At 38.3% G+C, this 21739-nt stretch overlaps 3 protein-coding genes across 3 annotated transcripts; 2 read left to right on the top strand and 1 right to left on the bottom strand.

Moving 5' to 3' along the window:
- The first annotated feature begins 822 nt into the window (after nt 1-822).
- On the top strand, nt 823-5429 carry LOC131455442 (uncharacterized). Its single transcript, XM_058623109.1, has 6 exons — nt 823-1248; nt 2886-3068; nt 3164-3421; nt 4249-4347; nt 4605-4622; nt 4875-5429. The coding sequence occupies exons 1-6, from the start codon at nt 1182-1184 to the stop codon at nt 4958-4960; spliced, it is 711 nt and encodes a 236-aa protein (XP_058479092.1). The 5' UTR covers nt 823-1181; the 3' UTR covers nt 4961-5429.
- Nucleotides 5430-7027: 1598 nt separating this feature from the next.
- On the top strand, nt 7028-12020 carry cdc20 (cell division cycle 20 homolog). The gene is made up of 11 exons (XM_058626384.1): nt 7028-7125; nt 7569-7767; nt 8924-9057; nt 9179-9275; nt 9651-9776; nt 9949-10145; nt 10565-10659; nt 10758-10995; nt 11106-11231; nt 11341-11458; nt 11559-12020. Exons 2-11 carry the CDS (start codon nt 7578-7580, stop codon nt 11732-11734), a joined length of 1497 nt encoding a protein of 498 aa, XP_058482367.1. The 5' UTR covers nt 7028-7125; nt 7569-7577; the 3' UTR covers nt 11735-12020.
- A 1665-nt stretch (nt 12021-13685) lies between these two features.
- elovl1a (ELOVL fatty acid elongase 1a) lies at nt 13686-18540 on the bottom strand. Its single transcript, XM_058650898.1, has 8 exons — nt 17973-18540; nt 16723-16817; nt 16023-16213; nt 15841-15921; nt 15660-15716; nt 15424-15529; nt 14924-15063; nt 13686-14815 (listed from the first exon to the last, which is right to left on the bottom strand). Exons 2-8 carry the CDS (start codon nt 16781-16783, stop codon nt 14507-14509), a joined length of 945 nt encoding a protein of 314 aa, XP_058506881.1. The 5' UTR covers nt 16784-16817; nt 17973-18540; the 3' UTR covers nt 13686-14506.
- Nucleotides 18541-21739: the final 3199 nt, after the last annotated feature.

Genomic DNA, 21739 nt, shown 5'->3' with positions numbered 1-21739 from the left:
TGTTGTGGTCTGCGTTGTGAAGAATTCGCCATGCGATGAATATCTATCCATTATTTCTGACACAATTTGACAAACAAGCATACATACAACAGCTTCCTCACCAGTATATCATTATACAAAGATTATGAACCCAAACACTTTCTAACAACATAAATTTAAAAAAGGGAAAATAAATAAATAAATATAAAAAAGACAAAAAAAGAAAAGAATATAAAAATAATTTAAAAAGAAAAAAGAAACATAATATATAAAGTAAGTCACATACAAAAATTATACAAGGGGAGTTTTACAGATCTAATAATTGTAATAAATGATACAAACTTATTGCATGACATTTTCAATTTTTTTTAAACATCGTTGAAGCAAGGAAACCTTAAAGCTAACCATGGTGTGTGTGTGTGTGTGTGTGTGTGCATAGCTGCACTTGATTATATTACTTTGTTATTATAATAATTGATTGGCCTACCTTTTTTTTGGAATATAATTTATTTTTTATTTGGAACACACCAACTTGAATAAATAACACAAGCACACATCACGTACCTCTCCAGACACACCCTTAAAACCAGGTGGTCACCCCAAAAGTGAACAACTTGACAACATGACAACTTAAACTCCCGTGTCAGGGCAAAGATATAAAAATAAAAACTTTTAAGGAAACGTAAAATAAATATCAGTTGTGTAATAAAATGCAGTACATTACAAATATGCTGCAGTCACTGAACCTGTTACACACACACATACACACACATCTGACCAGTATGTTTCTTGTTTCTTGGTAAATAAACCCTTCTTGTTTCAGTTAAAACCCCCTGAAGCAGTCACCGCAAACCTCAGGAGGAGCTGCTGGATCCACCTTCCTACACAGGAAAACAGGATTATAATATCCGCGCCATCAGCCAATCAGAGATGAGAAGGATGTACATTTAAAGACAACTTCGTCGACGCGAAGAGAGAGAGAGAAGCTTCAGCACCGACTGTTCCGTCATTGTCACGGTCTTTACTGTTGTCCAAGCTTTCGCCTTCTTCTCTTCTCATGTCATTTACTCGTGCACTAGTCCCGTTTAAATGGCTTAAAATAATCCCGGCTATTTCTGCAAACTGAGACGGAGGCGTTGGTCTTTTACCTTCCTTTGACGGCGGAACATTGGCTGGAGTAGAGACGACAAAAGACCCTGGAAATGCATTTTCCTTTCACTTTTGTGCTTATTTTGTGCCAGTTATCAAGGGCTTTTCTCGCACCACTGGGTAAGAAGCTCGCCTCTGTGCCTGTGCATGACTACGTCGCTTTCAACTTAGTCCTAGAGTAAAAACAACGTAAACAAACACACATTGACATAATGTATGTTATTTAGATGGTGACTTCTTGTTTCAACATATGTTTATATTTCAGTTACGTATTTTACCCTTGCTTTACTATTTTAATACTTACTTGTTTTAAAGACATGACACTGAATTCTTTCGAAAGTTTTGTATTTGTTGTTATGGAAAGTGGTTTAAACTGCACTGTCTTGTTCATACTGTTCCTTCACTGTATAGCTTCTGTCATATTCAAATGTATCCTTTTTTTTATACCTTATTAAAACTTTAGTATTCAGTATTTCTTTTATGTGTAACCGTTTATACAGGAACACTAACAAGAGAGTGGAACCCTAACCCCAGTCTTTGTTGACACTATCTTACATTTGTTGTGTGAGGAAAAAAAAGGGAATGATTTACTGTTTTTACATGAGATCTCATGGGTGTGGCAAAGCTGGGACTGTTTTTTAAATATTTATTTAGCTGCATTTATTTGACAAATGCCATGATCGCATGCTACAACAGTTAATTCATTAGTTATTGACTACTGAATGAATTGTTAGCTATACTGTAATTGATTAATCGGTTTAAGTTTTGTTATGAAAACACCTTAAATGTGAAGATTTTCGAGTTTCTTTGCTCCTCTGTGACAATCAATGGAGTGTTTCTCATGCCCTTATCTTATCATAATCATGAGCATCTACAAATACTGATACAGCCTTTTTTTAATTACTTAAAACTATTCAACTGTTGATGAATTTATCACGTATGTGGCAGATGTACTTCTGGTCCCATAAAGATGGTGGCACACGTCTCTCTTTACAGCATGTTGCTTTGTGCTTAAAGGTTTAGAGATCATATGTGGTTCTTACTTTTTTCTGTTTGTGATCGAGTGATGTTGACCAGTATTAGACTGATACCGATTTTGAGTATCAGATCTGCTCATGCCTACAGACAACTAATTGATTAATTGAGAAAATAACTGACTAATTATCATCTATAGCTCTGTGTTGGACGTGGCCTTTTAGAAGTAACATCTTCTAAGGATCTTGTTAGTATGGCCTGTATACTTCTGCACTTTCCTTTATTATATCTCTAAAAGGAGTTTATTAAAAGATAGCAAAAAAAGCTATCTTTTTAATAATCTCCTTTTAACTTTTATATCTGAAATTGTCTTGTTTCTGTAACTATTTTTACTATCTATGCTGCTATCTTGAGAGCTTGTATCTCAATGGGACCTTCCTGGCTAAATAAAGGATAAATAAAAACTGCATTCAAGTTGCACCATGTAAAGCATGAACAACCTTTTCAATAATGTTATGTAAAGACAGGAACATTGGGTAAAGGGACAGCTTGTACTTTTGGCTCTCCGGTTGTATATTTACCTTTCCTTAAGTGCCATGTTAAAATAGAGCAACTTAACACCGTGCCAGACCCACAGCCTCTTTTACTGAACTTTCATGTGACTAAAAATTCAGATTCATGTCTCAAAAGCATTCCAACACAGACTCAAAGTCTAGTGCTGCATTTTGAGTCTCCATTCTATTTCGTTCCTCACAGTCTGTGTTTTGTTTTTCTCCCATTAGAAGCTGTCATAGTTCAGGCCCAGCGATGGGGAATGCTGGGTTCTCAGCGTTTTGAGGAACAGGTTCTTCTTAATGGAGTCTCTCTTACTGCCACAAGCCAGGAATTTAATAGCATAATCCAATCCATTTCAGCTGATGTACACCTTCCAACTCCTAACAGCGTCGGCCAGACTTCAGTGCTGAGTAAGAAAATCATAATGTGCTAAAAATGAATATGAAATGATCGAGGTCAGATGTTGTCAGAGCTGAATGCTTCTTGTTCATATCTTGCTCCACAGGGAACCACACTATTCTTCGTTCCCGTGAATGCATACTGGAGGGGACTCAGCTGCAGTGGAAAGACCGCGTCTTTTGTGACGGAAAGGTCTGTCTCACTCTGGACCACACCGACACATGGACGGCTCATGTACCTGAGGCCGTGGACCTCAAAGTGTTGTGGGACCAGGAAGAGCAGCGCATCAGGGCAGAGAGGCTCCGTCTTCAAGAGGGTTGCATCAACTTAATGAGAGAACTGAAGCTGACGGAGGATCAATCAGGTTTGTGTACTTGGTGGCATTGAGAGTAAACGCAATTTCTGTAATCGAGTTGTAAGAGCAACTTGTGCAAATAATGTTTTTGAAATGTAATGATTTATTAACTGTAGATTATGTATAGTGCTGCAGTTGTACAAATGTGCAGAACAGTACACCCGTTGTCTCTTATAATGGTATATTTGTATTTTTTGATCAAATATCATGGTGTGTAATAGCAACTTTCAAACTGTTTTAAGAGCATATACAGTACTTATGCCCAACACGTTTTAAGTGCTCTTGCCAACATACAACTTAAATATGTTCAATACTTTAAACATATTATCTGAACTCATCAACAACAGCAACTGTACACAAACTGAACTAAGGGTTCACCCCTAGAATACCCGTGTTTATTCACAAAATCTGGATCATTATTTGAGCCGTGCCTAATTTTACCCATTCATATATTTTATCACTCTACATAAGCCTGATTTTTTTTCATAATGATTTCTGCAGTATTTCTTAAGAAATTCACTGCTCTTTATTCTCACTTGAGCTTCAGTGATTAAAGAACCACTATGTGTTGGGTTATGTATTTCACAGGTCGAGTCCTGTAGCTTTCTGGTAACTCGGGCTCTGAAAGGAAAATGCTTGAATGCCACTGCTGGCTGAGGATTGTGGCAGCAGCTGATAACATTTGACTGTTAGTCACATGACAAAATGCACGCTTTAAAAATTTAAATGGCCTGCTCCAATGATTTTAGTCCATCACCACACACAGTCCTACATGTTTGACAGTTACCAGTTTTTCTTACAAGCAGATAGTTTACATATTTGTAATGTTTTCTTAGTTTCAGGGATTCCTGTGCCTCAGATTCTGATTCCACTCTTGGCAGTACTGGCTTTTAGTGGCCTAATCTTAATCAGCCTCCTTCTTACCAAACACCGGGGTAAGTAAAAAGGAATTGTTCATTTGAAAACTGAAAGTGAAGTTGTACAGTTTCATTTTCAAAAGCACTCTGCAGGATGCAGTTTTATTTTGATAAAGGTTTGCCTTTCACTGCAATTCCCCAGATGTCCCCATAAAATGCAGTATAGTTTGCCGTTATAAAACATGTCACATGATGTATTTGGTATAAAGCCTCACAGTTTTATGGGGAAATATGAAGCATGGTCATGAGTTTTGTCTTTCTCACCCTCTGCCTAGGTTTGAGGCACCCTGGAGGTAAGAAAACAGCACCGCCTGTGTTTTATTTATAGTCTGTGTGGACTTGGTTTGAAAGGACAGAATAAAAGATTGACTGAATTGAACGCAACATGCCCTTTTGATTAGCATGATTTTAAAGCAGTTTTTGTGTGTCGGTTATGTGGTTTTGTCCATCTTGATTAGCTAAATGATAATAAACCATTTAATATACAGTATACATAAATAGAACATTGAAACTGATCTGATCTCTTTTCTTTGATTTCTTTGTAGGTGTTGTTGGCTCACTTATACATTACCCCAAGGACATGGCTGAAATGGGTCCAGAGCAGAAAGGCAATGGTTATCAAACCTTGTGATTCAAAGCTCCAGATTAAAAGCAGCCTTATATTTGAGCTACATCCATGTACTGAATTGATCGTATTTGTTTCTCTGCGAGGACAATGTCACTAAATGAATGTAACCAAAACCCTTGCCACACCAGCAACTGTCTACCACTGTAATGAACCAGTCTGATTTTCGGACCACATCATTACATGCACTTTAATATGCATGTTTCCCACTGATCCTTTTGCTGTTTATGTAATTTGTTCTGTACATATATAGACCCACAGAGAAAGAGAGGGAGATAAATGTATGTCCACTGCCTGCTGTAAATACATTTTGCACACTTATTGTATTGTACAGGCAGATGTCTTCACTTGTCCGAGACATTCAAGTGCAAAAAATGTGTGGAAATATACAGGGAAAATGAAACTCTGGGATTACGTCCAGTTCTCCAAAGAAGCTGTTGTTCTTGAGAATAAAATTAAAGATTTCCAAAATGTACCTGTTTTCAGTTACCTCAATATGCTGTGTGACAACACATTTGAGAAAACGAATAAATCCACAATTCACACTGTTCATGATCATATATTGGGATGTTAATCTTCTCTCATAGCCAGTTATAGAACATTAACTGTATTATATGTCGCTATTCATTAGAGATATGGGTCATTTAAGTTATCGGTGAGTAAAAGTTAGTCTTTTCAGTGGGCTATTGTAAAAACGTGGTCTGTGGAGCTGATCAGGTCCCTGATCATGTGTTAATGAAAACCAATCAGGTTATTGTACTTTTCCAAGTCTGCCAAATTAAAATAATTCCACTTATATTTCACACACTGGACTGTCACATGCACTTTCATTGTAAGGTTTTTGTTACTCCAGTGTCTAAACTTATATATTTTCACCTCATTGAAGAGTTTTGTTACCTGTTGAAATACCTCTGGGTTCAGTTTTTAAGATTTTCATTTTCATAATTTCCTCTCAGGTTTCCATAATAAAAGGAGGGGGATGTCTATAGATGAAAGTGACATTTTCTTTTTGAACACAAGCAAACCCAGCTCTTTCATTTGACTATCTTCTATTTGAAGGTAGCATTAGCATAAGCACCAAATGTATGTGGATTAATGTGGGATTAAACTTTTTTTTTGTTATTTTTTTTGCTTAATTTCCCAGTTTATTTTTGCTACTTGCATTAAAAAAGCAGCTCAGAAAAGCAGTGGCCATTCTTATTCATTGGGCTTTTATTATGTTTTGCACCACATTGATCAACAATTAAATCACAATCCATACATCTACACCTCTTTAATTAACCTCTGCAGGTGCTTGGACTATGGGAGGAAACCCACACACACTCTGAGAACAGGCCCCTGGTCGAACCAGGATTTGACCCTCTTGCTGTCAGGCCACAGTGCTAGCCACCATTCCCCTGTGTGGCCCCTACAATCACAACTTAATAGTTAATCACTATTTAGCCTTCATTTGGCTCGCAAATGAATGAATCCATCATCATTATCTAGATAAGATTGCAAAAGTGTTCAATAATATCAACGGAATAATTGAAAACAAATAAAAGAAACAAACATTTTATGATGCTCTGCTGAAATCTCAGATATACCTTTGTATTACATTATTCAGGATCTCTGATCATTGGCTGTGAACCCTGAAACTTGCAATGAACAAAAAAAGGTGAAAGTTTTGCTGAGGACAAGCCAGGTTTGTGGACATGATTCCCCACTATATGGAATGTATCTGTGATATATAAATGGACAACCTGCAATAAAGGACAATTCTATTTACACTGCACTATAGCGGCAATTTAGTACAGCAACGCACTCACTCACTGACTCACTCACCAAAAATCATAATATTGATCAAATGTTCATAATTTTAAGGTGGACCAACAATGTGTGTCAGAAAAAGGTTAAGAAAAAAAAAAGGGTTGGCTATAGAAAATAAGAAAATACTGTAGATTTCTAGTTTGTTGACATGAAGACCTACTATCATGTTTTTCCTCTAGATGGCGATGTTTATTTTTGTGGCAGAAGAAAAGTTGTTTTCAATCCACCAATCACGCCGACGCACACGCAGCGTTACCATAGCAATGCGGCAGTTCCTTAAATCAACCAATCACAGTACGAGATACAAGCATTTAAACTGTGTGGCGTTGTTTCTCACCAGATTCAAACTGTTGCATATTGAGGTAAGTGTAAATTCGGCGTTCTCCTTATTTTCTGGAAAATGTGACCGTACGTGTTCGTTTTGAGACAACAGCAGAGTCACTTTCCATTTAAATATGACGAATTAAATGGAGGAATGTCCGCGTAGTTAAATTTTATTTTTCGACTCGACGTAGACTTAGCCGTTGACGATTTAGAGCTACAAACTGCGATGTAGATTTGCGCTCAGGTGACTTTAATTAGTATTAAATACAGTCGCTTTAACTAATGGGTTGTGTGATTACAGCACATTTTGTTTTAGCTGCAGCGTTTTTGTCCTCGACTGAAACATTTACTGGCTCTAACCAGCTGCTAAAGTAGTGCTAACGCTAGTGTTAAGCTAACAGTGCGCAGCCGTAACTAGCTTGTGTTGTAAGTAAACACTGTAGAATAAAGTTTACAGTTTTATTTTCTTTCGTGTAAACAGTTGGACAAAATGGCGCAGTTTGGGTTAGAGAACGATATCCACAGTATCTTGAAGCTGGACATGCCCATCACAAACGCTCCTGTGGCGAGGTGGCAGAGGAAGACCAGCTCCTCCAACAACTCTGGGCTTAGCTGTTTGACTCCGGGAAAATCTTCCAATGTGTCGCTGAGTTCCTCCAAAACACCGAGCAAAACTCCAGGTAATGTACTTCACACAAGAGCAATGTTACCCAAACTTTAATATAATTGTCATGTAAAATGTAACAGATCTGTGTGATTATTGCAGCTCTTCAAAAGACCGTATAAGACAGATTTATTCTAAATCTCCATCCCCACCCAGAGTCTGAACAACAGATCAAGAAAGCAGTTGTGAACAGGGAAACTATTGTACATTAAATTGATGAATTACAAGCATGCACACTGTACATAGTGCTTTTGTGGTCATTTGTTTATAACAGTCTCTTTTGTTCTTGAGTAAACCTATCAATCTTAATATTAATTATTTGATCTTGATGCTTGTAATTGTTCAACAGTATGTACAACAGTTAATTTGATTTTTTGATAATTTGTTGTTGACTGTGGGTTGGATGGAGATTTACAGTGGCCATTTGTAAAGCTGTATTACTCTGTATAGTGGGATTTAGGAGAGAACAGGCTTTTTTCCCTGATGTAAATGCCCCTTTTAGACATTGCAGATTGGTCCCATATCAGTTGCAGGGTTTCCCCCAGGAAACCTGCTAAACCTGGTGCAGGCAACCCGCTGTGTTTTTATTTAAAAAAAAAAAAAAAAAAAAAAAATGTTGACAGGAACCATGAAATTACGACTTGTGTTATTATAAGACATGTATTAACAATACACTAACTATACAAAAAGGCACACTCTTGAAATACTGTTTTGACAAACACAGAAAAATACAATTGTTTTTAGTTAAGTTAAACCGTAAGGCCCTCTTGTCAATCTAAAAAAAGAGGGTAACATAACACATACCAAGTATAGCCTCTTTTTTTTTTTTTTTTTTCTTTAGATAATTTAACTGAAGTTTGGTGAAGTAGTCACAGCCAAGTAATTTTGGCAAGATCAAGCAAGGCAATTTCATGTTTTAGTGACCAGTAAAGGCATTTAAACCCATCAATTACTGCCATGTGCTCAATGTTGATCACTGGCTGAAAGGCTTCAGTGATTGACAAACCTAGAACATGAAAAACGTGAAATCTATTGGATATTTCAGCTGGTCAGCTGCCTTCACCACAGGTCCTTCCTACCGTATGCAGAACAGTTTCCCATTCTATCACACTGCACCCATAGGTCGCCAATCTCTCTGTACAGTCTTATAAATATGTTTTTTTGTTTCATAGGCAAAGGAAAAAAAACACCTTCCAAGGTTGGTGCTGACCGCTTCATTCCCACCAGAAACAGTAACCAAATGGATGTGGCAAGTTTCCTGCTCACAAAGGAGAATGAGCCTGTGGACCCAAACAATACAACATCAGTAAGCTTTACGTGTTGTAGTTTTTCAGTGTGTCGTCCAGAACAAGTGGTCTTTTTTAGATGCTGTCTATGATTCATTTTGCAAGTTCAGGACTTTATTGTTGCTTGTATATCACTAACAGGAAAACCAGAAAGCCTGGTCCGTCTCGTTAAATGGGTTCAACATTGAAGACGCAAAGATCCTGCACCTTGGAGGGAAACCACTGAATGCACCAGAAGGTAAGGATGTTGGGGATAGGACAATATCACTTTTTTGTGTCTGATATATCACAAACTTGTATCTACCGATACTGTCATTTTAGATCAACTATGAAGCCCGTATTTCATTTGTGCTGAGTCATTTCAAAGACAATTTTTCAACTGTGTAACAAATATTATTCTCCCAAAAAAGAGCTGAGCCCAAACATGACTCGGCTGTGATTTTAAAGGATTTTTGGATTGTATCAAATTATATATTTATCTGTTCGACATCCGATCCAGTAAACGATATTGACGGGTACAGATTCCCATCCCTTGGGGATACTATGCCAACATGCTGCAAAGTATGAATAAATATGGCGAGGATTTCAGTGTGTTTTTGTTCTGTTTTCATAGGCTATCGAAACAACTTGAAAGTCCTCTACAGTCAGGTTGCGACTCCTGCCTCAGTCAAGAAGACAAGATACATAAGTTCAACTCCTGAGAGAATCTTAGATGCTCCTGACCTTCGAAATGATTTCTGTAAGTAATTTATCAATGTGGAGTATGTCCAAAAGAGATGTTTTATACATATAAACAACAATCAGACGTATGGTTAATGTCATTACGTGAGACTACGGCACTAGATCAAAATATTTTTAGTAAAAGCGATCCGTGTAAATCAAAGTTCTCATTTGTACATTTTCTTCTTCAGATTTGAATCTGCTTGATTGGAGCAGTCGAAATGTTCTAGCTGTGGCTCTTCACAACAATGTTTATCTGTGGGATGCCACTCAAGGAGACATCACTCTTCTTATGAAAATGGAACGGGAAGAGGACTACATCTGCTCATTGTCCTGGACCAAGGAGGGAAGCTACCTGGCTGTCGGCACCAGTGATTCCACAATTCAGGTCTGTGTGTGTGTGGTGATGTACACATGGATCTGGAGTTCATGAGGTCTGGAACTTAAAGTCCCAGTAAATTGCTAAAATATCACTTCTGACTTTGTTGGCCCACCGGAAAATGTTAATGACCACCATACCATATTTGAGGGATTAAAAAAATGTCTAGGTGTTTAAAAAAGGGTTTTTAAATCATGTATATTCTACCCACTCAAAGTCTTAATGTCAGTACATCAGTGTTTAGTAAAAAAAAAAATGAAAAGACTACTGGAGAGAAACTATTCTCAGTTTTGACTCCATAATTCTTTACTCTACACATTTTGTTCTCAGCCACTTTTTTCTAATGCATAAAAGTGAAGAATTGGAATGCTGAATTTGCTTTGCAGGATCTTTTAATGACTGGTTGTTTTTGTTTTCTCTTTCCTAAGTTGTGGGATGTCGACAACCAGAAGCGTTTACGTAGCATGGGTGGCCACACAGCTAGAGTTGGTAGCCTGAGCTGGAATGACCATATTCTTTCCAGGTACAGTTGTTTCCTTGTCTCATTTTAAGACCACTAATTCAAATGGTTTTGATTTTTGATGGACTAAAAGTCTTGTTTCCTACCCCCCCCCCCCCCAGTGGCTCCAGATCAGGGAACATTCATCATCATGATGTGAGGGTTGCAAACCATCATATCACCACAATCAATGGTCACTCACAGGAAGTGTGTGGGCTGAAGTGGTCTCCAGATGGGCGATACTTGGCTAGTGGGGGCAATGACAACTTGGTGTGTGTGTGGCCCCGTGTGCAGGACGGAAGCGCCAGCAACGGGAGCCAGGCGGTCCACTGCTGGAGTGAACACCAAGGAGCCGTCAAGGTAGACAACTACAGTATATACTTGTTTCACTGAACTCTGATGACACGAAGATACTTGTCGTGAATATTCTGTTGTAGGTGTGTAAAATCTATTTGGATGTGTTGTTGTAGGCTTTAGCCTGGTGTACATGGCAGCCAAACATCCTGGCATCTGGAGGTGGTACCAGTGATCGTCACATCCGAATCTGGAATGTAAACAGTGGCTCCTGCATCACTTCACTTGACACTCAGTCCCAGGTACTGCCCACTGATACGTTTTTGTTAACGTTGCTTTTATTTTGGTTTTGAGAACTAAACTCAGAACAGCTAACGTGGCTCTTGATTACATGTTAACTGTGCCTTTTAGATCTCGTCACTGGTGTTTGCGCCCAACTATAAGGAGCTGGTCTCTGCCCATGGTTATGCCCACAACAACGTTGTAATCTGGAAGTATCCAACGCTCACGAGAGTCGCAGAGCTCAATGGTATGTAATTGTTTTGAGGAGACAGATTCTATGCTGGTTTCTCATATTTTACATTAACACCTAGTGAACTATACTTGAATGTAATTTCTGTTTGTTTTAGGCCACGAGGACAGAGTTCTCAACTTAACTCTGAGCCCAGACTGCTCCACCGTTGCAACTGTTGCAGGGGATGAAACCATTCGCCTGTGGAAAAGCTTTGAAGTTGACCCTGTTAAGAAGGCCAAAGAAAGGATGGTTAAATCAACTGGTGGTACATTTCATCATTCAATCCGATAAATTATTTTTTTTAACTGAGGTTTTTTCGGTCTGTTCTTAAATGAAATTGCACAAATATTTTATCTAATTCGCAATAAAGATTTCCACCCAGTGTTTTAGCCATCGACGTCTTACTGCTCCTGTCTGTATTATTTATACAGGTGTTAAACAAGTGTTGTAAAGCAAAATTGGGTGTTCAACTTATGTGTTCTGCAACTGTATTTATAACCTTCATTCAGCTTGCTTTGTAATGGGATACATTTTTAAATCCTGAACTGGGCTACAAATAAATTGTTTGATTGCATAACTAATTTTGTCCGTTGCTTATACAAATTTAAATGTGTTTTGTATTGTTAAATTCAGTGCTTGTCAGTTTGACATTTTAGAGGAACATTTCTTAGCTGGACTACGTTGCATTTAGTGTTTCATGCCTGTGTTTCATTTTTAGTCTGTGTGGACATGGTTTGAAAGGACAGGATGGAAGATTGAATACTAAGTCAATTGAACAGGACTGCAACTAGTGATGATTTTCATCATCGCTTAATTGGTCAATTATTTTCTCCATTGAACAAGAACTTGTTTCTCAAACTTGGACATGATGATCTCAAATGTCTTGCAAATTCTTCCATTTTAATGATCTCTCTGTGATATGGAGCAAAGAAACCAGAAAATATATATCTAGTAATTGACAATCGTTGACACTGATGTTAGGACATGACTGAAATGGGTCCAGAGCAAAAAGGCAGTGATTATCAAACATTGTAATTCAAAGCTTCATTCTTAATAGCAGCCGTATATTTGAACTATTTACACTTACTGAATTAATCATCAAATGGGCAACCTGCAATAAAGGACAATGCAATTTACACTGTGCTATAAAGGGTATTTCTTGCTGTTATGTCTACGGTATTTGTGGCTGCACTGATGTACATAACTGCATACATTCATGGACAGGTAGTTAACAGGGTTACTGACAGACAACATTACAATTCACAGCAACACAAAAATCACCATATTCATAAAATGATCATTTTACAGAACTGGTAATTAAACAGCACGTAAAAGCTTACTGATGTGAACCAACAATGTGTCAGGAAAAAGAAGAAAAAAGGTTTGGGTATGGAAAACTGTTTTCTGGTTTATTTTAATTGAGTAGATTTTATTCTTTTTGAAGATCTACTATCATGTTTGCCCACTAGATGGTGGTATACACACACACACACACACATATATATATATATATATATTCTGCCATACAGCTATATTGTTTTGTTTGTTTTTTAATTGACCAGTTTAAAATACAAACACTCATTGATGATAATGACACAGGTGAAAGTTAAGAACAATATTAAATGACACTGTATATTAGGCATTTTAAATTAACATATAGTGTTGCTATATATATGTGGAGCCGGGGGATGACCGTACCCAGACCTTTCGTCTGTGGAAGAGCTTTGAGGTCGACCCACAGCCAAAAAAAGCATGGTCAGACCAACAAGCAGTGCATTATATGATTTAATTAGACACATTAGCTTTGTTTTAATTTAAAAAAAAAAAATGCAAATAAAAATCTGTAACATTTTAGCTGAGTCATGTTTTGGGCTGTTTATTTCTTCTTCACTGTATGGGAGAAGAATATTTGTTTGACACATTTTACAGCAACATTTCTTAGCTCGAGTATGTTGTATTTAGTCTTTGCATGATCTGACATAATTAAGTTCCCATGTTGCTTCTCCTAGACAGCTACATTTAAATAGAAAAACATTTAAGTCAAAGGACAGCGTTTTTAAACTTTATTTTGGAGCTTTTTAGCCTTCATTAGAAGTGAAGACACCATGAATTGGGTAAAATGGAAAAATCGTTTTCTAATTAAACATTTTAATATTTTGAACATAATCAGGGTAAAACAACCCAATTTAAAAAGGTGAGAGAAGCGTCAAATCAAAAATCAAAACACTGGTATGCTAATTAATGAATTCATACAGTATTTTGTTTATTTCTTTCTAATGAGAAAGAGCACTCTATTGGTTTCACTCAGACTGTGTTGAGAATACACCATCCCATACTGTTGCACAACATGAATAATGAACACACAGAGCAGTGGAAGTCACCACCTAGTTATGCAAAATAAAATGCAAAATCACAATGCTGTAATATACAGTGTAACATTTCTTTTCCACAATTCTTAAAATTGAACATTTTCAGTGTGGCTTTTTTTTTTTTTTTTAGTTAAACGTGTGCACACCACAACTGCTTTCCAAACGAGACAGACCTTTATCTAAAATGTATTTTATTTCAAACGATAAATAAATACAAGGGGTGGGGGGAGAAAAAGACAACAACATTCACATTTACAATGAAAACCTAATTTTGACAAACTTTTGAGCGGTTATTTACATCATGTGATAGTCTTCAGTGGAAACGGTGCAAAACGTCCAAACAAACAGGGTCATGCCGGCCAAACAGTGTAGGTCAAGCTCGCGTGGCCTCAAGCTCGAGTTGAAGAACACTAATCAGTGACAAAATGTGCACCAGCTCAACATTCAGTGAGTGTCAGAGTTAATGGTTACTCACAACTAACAATCACAATGTCACCAGTAAGGCATTCATATCCCAAGAGGTGTGCATATAGTTTCAAAAAGCATGAGATTTATATAAAAATTACAAAAGTTTAGAAGTAGTATATCGGAATGTGTGTCACTCCAATCCACTACTGGATATGAATCACAAAAGGACAAATTCAAGGTGGTCTTTATAGAGCGGCCTTGTTCCTCCTCATTTCCAGTCACCACATTAGACCTCCTTTACTTTGCCCATGAGGATTTTGCCATTGCTATGATGGGAAGCATTTCCATTCTCCAGGTGCTTGCCATTGGCCACTGCAGTTATTGGTTCACCTGCAGAGCCGTTCAGTTTTGGGGTGCTTTTTGGCCCAGGAAGTCGATGGCCCTTGATGTAGGCCTGCACCCAGAAGTGGGAGAAAAGTATGAAGAAGAAGACGCCGTACATGAAGATCAAATGGATCCACATGGGAACTTGGTAGTCACACTTCTCCATGAAGTAGTACTGACTGATGTGAACGGAAATCATGATAAACTGCGTCTGTAAAAACAGGGGAAAGGACATACAAAAAATAATCAGTTATTCTGGATAGTAAAGATCAAAACAAGAATATGTTTGAAATAATTCTAAAATAAATAAGGCATGTACCAGCTGGATGGCAGTCATGTACTTCTTCCACCACAGGTATTTCTGGAAGCGAGGTCCTGCAGCAGAGAGTCCATAGTAGGAGTACATGATAACATGCACTCCTGAATTCAACATGGCATGGAAGCAGGCCATGCCGGCAGCTTGAGGAGAAATATACAGGAAAGCAATTATTAGTTTACAGTTACTCATCTCCTCGCTATCAAAAGTCATTCCTTTAGGTTGTTATCATGAAAAAGAAAAAGAAATATGGCCATGATTCTGGCCATATTTCTTTTGTATTTTGCAAATTATAAGATAATGCGAAGATAAGTAAAGAAATATCAGATATAAAATAGGATGCCATCTGTGAACAGGTGCAATTTAGTGCAGATCCAGACATTTTTACAGGTGTATTGTTGGGGGAAGAATGTGGTGTTGGAGCACTTTCTAGTATTTTCTAAATTAGCCCAACATTCATGTCCTAACACATTTTACACAGTGTAAAGCAGAGTTATCCTCACCAGGAGTCAGAGTGATGCCCCACCACCACGACCAGGGCATGACCGAGTGATGGAATACATGGAGAAATGTGATCTGGCTTTGTTTCTTCCTCAGCACAAAAAAGATCTTAAATAAAAAAAATAAAAAAGACAGCTAAGACCAATGTTATGTGCACATGAGCTATAACTTATCCAACTTGTGTTTTGTAACAAAGGGTGGTTAGAATCGATAGAAGGAGAGACGGAAATGTCCTTACCGTGTCTAGGAGTTCGGTGAATTTTGAAATGTAAAAAAGCCAAGAGGCTTGTATCATCTGGTGGGAGGAAGAGACGAAAACAGCCGTCATCTCAAATATCCAAACATGAACATTCAAAAAGGACACAAAGACTGTACACATTATATAATAGAGACAGACGATGAACCATTTGCTGCCTTACTCTAAAAGTCATAGGGCTGTTGCCAGTATCAGCGAGGTCACATCTCCATGTATAGGTCGTGGCCCATCCAGCAGCCAAGAACTGTGGAATCAAAAAACACATGATCAGTGTTATGTGAACATGATTTGATGATTTGAGTCAGCAAATAACCCCAGCTGTCATTTTTATTTTTTTACACTCACTTCATAGACTATGTAGCCATTTAGCAACACCATGCTTAGGTTGTAGACGACCATGGGTTTCTTTAAGCTGTATGGTTTGCGGTTCACCATAAAACGAGGCCCAAAATACACTGAGAAGAAGACATAGGCCAAAAGGATGGTGGTCATCTCTTCAGGGCCCCGCATCAGAGGGTAGTCTCTGATTCGGACATCTGAGGGACAAACAAAACGTGGACAATCAATCATGAGTGTCTGCTGCATTTGAAGTTTAGATTTAGTTGAGTTTTATTGATTTATTTAACCAAGAGAGATGTGAAATATAGTGGAATACAGCACTGTATTTCACATTATAGGTCAAATTCTCTTTTTTTTTTAAAAAGGGAGTTCTAGCAAAGACAAGGTCATTTAACATCATACCATGGATGTATCATACACACAACTGTATAACCAAATCAACATTATCAACAGAGTAACAATAATTAAAGACGCTATACAAAAGCACAAGGCAGCAATAATCAGGCATGTATGGATTAATCAATTAAAAGAACTCCAGCTGTCAGTGTGACGGCTTCCTTTACATTGTATTTACGCCATTTGTTGCCCCTTAGTCAGCTTATATATCTTTTTAGAAAACATTTTGACCACTCCACAGGCAACTGCTCAGATTTAAACAAAAGCAGAAAACTCAGAAAAATTGTAGACAGAAACAAAAGACACTCACCAGTTCTGGATCGTAGATAACTATGCATTTTTAAAACGTGTGACAGGGCTTCCGACAGCATTGTGACAAATGGCCTTTTTGCTCTTATCAAACCCCTGAGAGAGAGAGAGAAAAAAAAAAAGGAAAGACAAAAAGATTCAGAAACCAGGACATTAAGAGTGAGCAGAGAACAAGGTGAAGTGGGCAGGTAAGGCGGTGAGTGACCTGTCCAGCTGCCTCCTCACTGACTGAACAAATACGAGACAGCTGCTCAGGCTCATCAAACAACTCTCTGTGCCATAAACATACAGTACTGTGCAATAGTCTACTGGCACCACCAGCTTTGTTTTTTCATGTCTGTCACATTGGCATTTGGATTGGAATGATGGGACTGAAAATTGGTCTAGTATGAGTTTGTGTGTGTGAAATCCCCAAACGTGTCTTGAATAAACCTGGCACAATATACCTTCTTCCCAGCAGATGAATTAATGGAACAGACACAGGTTTTACCGGTAACATTAACTAGGGTTCAGCTCCAGTTTTAAGAGAGCCGGGGCCATACTGACGGTTTAAGTGTAAGGGGAGGTCACATACTACATACTTGAAATTTTAACCCGTAGAAGCAGGTTTTCTGTTTGTTTTAACCTACAGAGCCAACATTTCCCGTATTTTCTGGGTGTGTTCCGACATAGGGATTGAGAAAGAAGTATACTGTATGGTCATTATAGCACTGCTCAAACTATCTAATCTAATGGTGGTCTGTGACTCAAACAAGGAATACGAGGAACACAATCTGTACAAAGATCTTGTACCCACAATCCTCAAGCAAGTCAAAATAAATACAATTTACAGCAACAAAAACCAACAACTGACTGACAAAATTTGAAGACATCTGTTCTAAAGACATCTGTTCTGCCGTCAGTCTAAACACAATGAAATGTTCTCATGCTGACTAACAGAGCAAGTCAAACAGGTGAGGCAGAGAACTTGGCCCATGAGGCCAACCTAGCCAAAATGTGCTTTCAAGATCTGAGCTGATCAGGGTTTTTCAGCCGGTGCAACTCCAGAAAATGTTTTAAAAGACGCAGAATGAATGATTTGTTGCCCGAAGCTTGATTAAAAATCGAGCTGAGGGAGTGTTACCTAACACCACAATACCAGACAAATGCATATACTTACAATTAAAGCACAACACACAGTAACAGGAACAGCAAAATTGAGTTTGGCCAGTGAGGTGACTCCCCTAAAACTCTAGGAAGAAAGTGACTCACCTGCTGAGCACCACTCCTCAGCCCTGCCTCCTGCACAGCCAACCCCAAAGATCCCAGAGATCAGCAGCACCAGTGTGGGTGGTAAAGTGGAGACCAGGATACATACACAGCAGCTATGCCGTGGGAGGCTGTTGTCCAGCTGCTGTCCTCAAACAGGCGCGGGATCTCTCATAGAAAAGATAGATAGGAAAGATGTGTGAAGATGGACAGAAAGTAAGAGGGTGATGAGTGGAAGTGAGAGAGGCCAGCTATGATGACTAGGAGAATGAAGTAATTCAAGTCAATTTAAACCCAAGGCCACTACTACAGACCTTGCTGGTTTCAGGACCACACCCTGTTTCAGTGCTAAGCTCCACCTTTCCATCTGCAGTTTGCCTGTCAGTGATTGGACTGTCTCGTCAATGGTGGTGACAGGGATAGGATCAGAGTTGGAGGATGGTCAAAGAAACCAAGACCAGGGGGGTGAAAAGGCCCATTGTTTGGAAAAAAAGGCCAATTAATAAACACAGGGTTAAAAAAAATTGAATTGGTGTAAAAACACTAGGAGACTGAGAGTGTTCTTTGTTAAATACATGTTACAAGTTTCTGACCTCAGTAAAAGATAAAAAGGGTTGCACAAATAAAAAAAAAAAAAAGTCCCTTAAACATTAATTCGGCCAAAGGTAAAATCAATTACATTCACTAACCTTGTGTCACACTGTGAGTTGCCCATCCCTTCCTGCACAGTGGCTTAAAGGCTGGGTTCCTGCCCAGACCCTGCCTGCTGGTTTTACCTGTTCCCCAAGCCCGGCAATAAAGGGTGTGAGGCCAGGATGGTGCGCAAAGTTTCCTCCTCCACATGTTCGTTAGACTGAGACGTTGGCTGGAATGAAAGGAATGGTGTGAATGATGCAGAGAGAGAGAGAGAGAGAGAGAGAGAGAGGGAGGGAGGGAGAGAGAGAGAGAGAGAGGAAGAGAGAGAGAGAGAGAGAGAGAGGAAGAGAGAGAGAGAGAGAGAGAGGGCAAGAAAGACGAAACACCAATGTCACTTTACATTGTTTCATTGTTCAGGCTGAGCACATGCAACTCTGCCACTGAAACATTAAAAGTTGAATGTCGAACATATGTGTCATATCTTTTTTAAATATTGCCTTGTGTGTATTTTACTCTTAAATTATTGTTATTATTTTGTTTTTTACTTTTTAACTGCTTTTCCTCCTGATTTTTAAACACTTGGGCTCAATTTCTGTGGCATTTAAATAAATTAGACAAACGTTCATGTGTAAATGTGACATGGCAAATTTTACTTTGGACATTTGAAGACAGACAACACAAATGTGTCCTCTGTCCTCACTGTCCTCACCTCACTGTGTGTTTGACTCAATTTACTTGAAACTGAATTCAGAATAAGTCATTTTGGGGGGGGTGGTGTGTGTGCATGTTTTGACCGACTTGAGCTTACAGGAATTTAACGTGTGAGCGGCGGGTACATTTCAGAGAAGCTGAACACATGACCAGTGGCTACTTCATGGCTATTCAAAGGTGTGGCACTCTCACTCGCCGTAGGTAAAAACAATTCAAACAAAAGAGACACTGAACGTGTTTAACATATGGAACAGTTCAGTTTCACTTATTGATCTGTATTGGAATGAGGGGGAAGGCTGCTCTTTGCACAAGTGTTCCTGCAATGGAAAAGCTGCATAGAGTCACATCATTTAACATTTTAAAGCTGCTGCATTTGTCTATATTCTTTTCAGAATAATAACATGCTGTTTCATCCTTGAGTAGTTGACATAGACTGAACCCCTGAGGAAGAGCTTCTTCCCTCAAGCCATAAGGTCACTTGTACATATATACTTTTTTCCTTGCTTAACATTTTTTTTAGCTCTTCTTGTATTTCATATTTACACTTGCACAGTATAGTCACATTTTCATTTCACTGTTGCCGTACTTGTACACTACACGTAACAAATAAATCTTTGAATCTTGAATGGAGAAACAAAGCCACACCGATGAGTGTAAACCAGCTCCTACAACGTTAATATGTCACCTCATTTCAGTCATTAAAGTGTGCAAACATGAAGTACCTCCAAAAACAAAATAGTTGCTTTGCTGTCTACATTTTTTTTTCTGGCTCCAAGCACAGACTGATGGCTGGTAGAGATTGAGGCATAAACTGGAGATGAATGTGAGAGTTGTTATCATTGAAAAGATGAAAAACATGCTGCTATCATGACAACATCCTCCCTGTTCTTATGGTCTTGTGGTCCATTTCTCATTTAGTTTAGTCCTGATGTGGCAGCATTTATAAGAAACAACAGCACAGCAATTGTGTTGTCTGGAGACTATAGGTCTCTGCACAACTTCATAACAAGGTAATAGTCAGAGTCCTCGAGACACACCGCTGGTCTTCAATTAGCCAATTGTGACAATTTAGATGGCGCAGATGCTTGTGGATGTGAGAGGACACACGTGGCCATGAGTGTCCTTTATAAACATGAATGTAAACAGCACGGTAGTTTATATTTACTGTCAAGGGAGACTCCCATTGTTTATGAAGTTCATACACTTAACTTTTCAGTGATATCTTTGTCATTTGGAACAGATTCCATGAGTGCTTTAGCAACAATGTCAAACATGCCACGGCTACTGTGTTCCATCATGTGCCAGACTGCAATATTACGACATTGCTGACATACTTGTGCTGAGAGAACCTGCCGTCTGTGTTCACATTTGGAAATTAAGGTTTCTCATTTGAAAAACTGCATACATATTTTCTGGATGTGTTCCAGTAAAGTGAAATTGAAATAATTATCCTCCATTGTCGTTATAGCATTGCTAAAACAACAAATCTAATGGTGGCCTAAAACTTTTGCACAGTACTGTATATATATATATTTATATGTAATATATATTCTTATGTAATATAATATTATATTGACTACTGGTGGTACTAAATAGATACTAAATGTTACCACGGAGAAAAGAATAAAGACGGTATTTTACTAATGTATTATGAATAACAACACAGAAGCAATGGCATTGATAATTAACAGAAACATTTGAATTTCACCTGTAGTATTTATCCTTTGAATCTTGAGAGTGAAACAGCGACACCCAGTGGCCAAACAGTTTAGTTGAAACAGCCTAGATTAATGAGGCAAACAATAGATGAAGGCCATATTAGGTTCAGACAGTAAAATTAAGAGTGGAATTATTTGATACTCTCATAACCCTACACATAATAATAATCAGTGTGATGGTGCCTGATATAATTTTGAAGCCTCACGTAACTTTACCTTGTTGACCACAATGAAATAAAAAAAAAAGTGTTTAAATAAATTTAAAATGTACTCCCAGTAACAGTAATAAAACCACCTCACACAAAGCATCATCGAGTGTGTGTGTGTGAGTGCTGTCAGTGCAGTGTAAGACATCTATATTTATCTGTCTCTGCACAGGATTAAAAGTGTGACACTTTTGGCCTCAGCAGGAACACTTACATAAACTCTGGCGTGACATCACCAGCAGGGTGACACACCTGACCTACCTGGCCTGGGAATCTCCATTTTAATGACTCACAGGTGGCTGTAACTACTACCTCAGTACAGCCACAGGACTTTCCTCAGAGTCCTGAGAACCTTTGCAGCGACACACAGGATTTACATTGAATCCTTTTTTACCCGTGAAAAAAAGTCCCATCTCGGCAGGCAGAACAAGTTCAGGAAGTGTATGGGTTGGCAGTGTTAATACACAAGGAATCACACCATTTTTGTATTTGCGATAGA

Source organism: Solea solea, chromosome 1 (genome assembly GCF_958295425.1).
Source record: "Solea solea chromosome 1, fSolSol10.1, whole genome shotgun sequence".
Lineage (NCBI taxonomy): Eukaryota > Metazoa > Chordata > Actinopteri > Pleuronectiformes > Soleidae > Solea > Solea solea.
The sequence above is the reverse complement of the archived record's forward strand: the minus strand, read 5'-3'. Positions and strand labels throughout refer to the sequence as shown.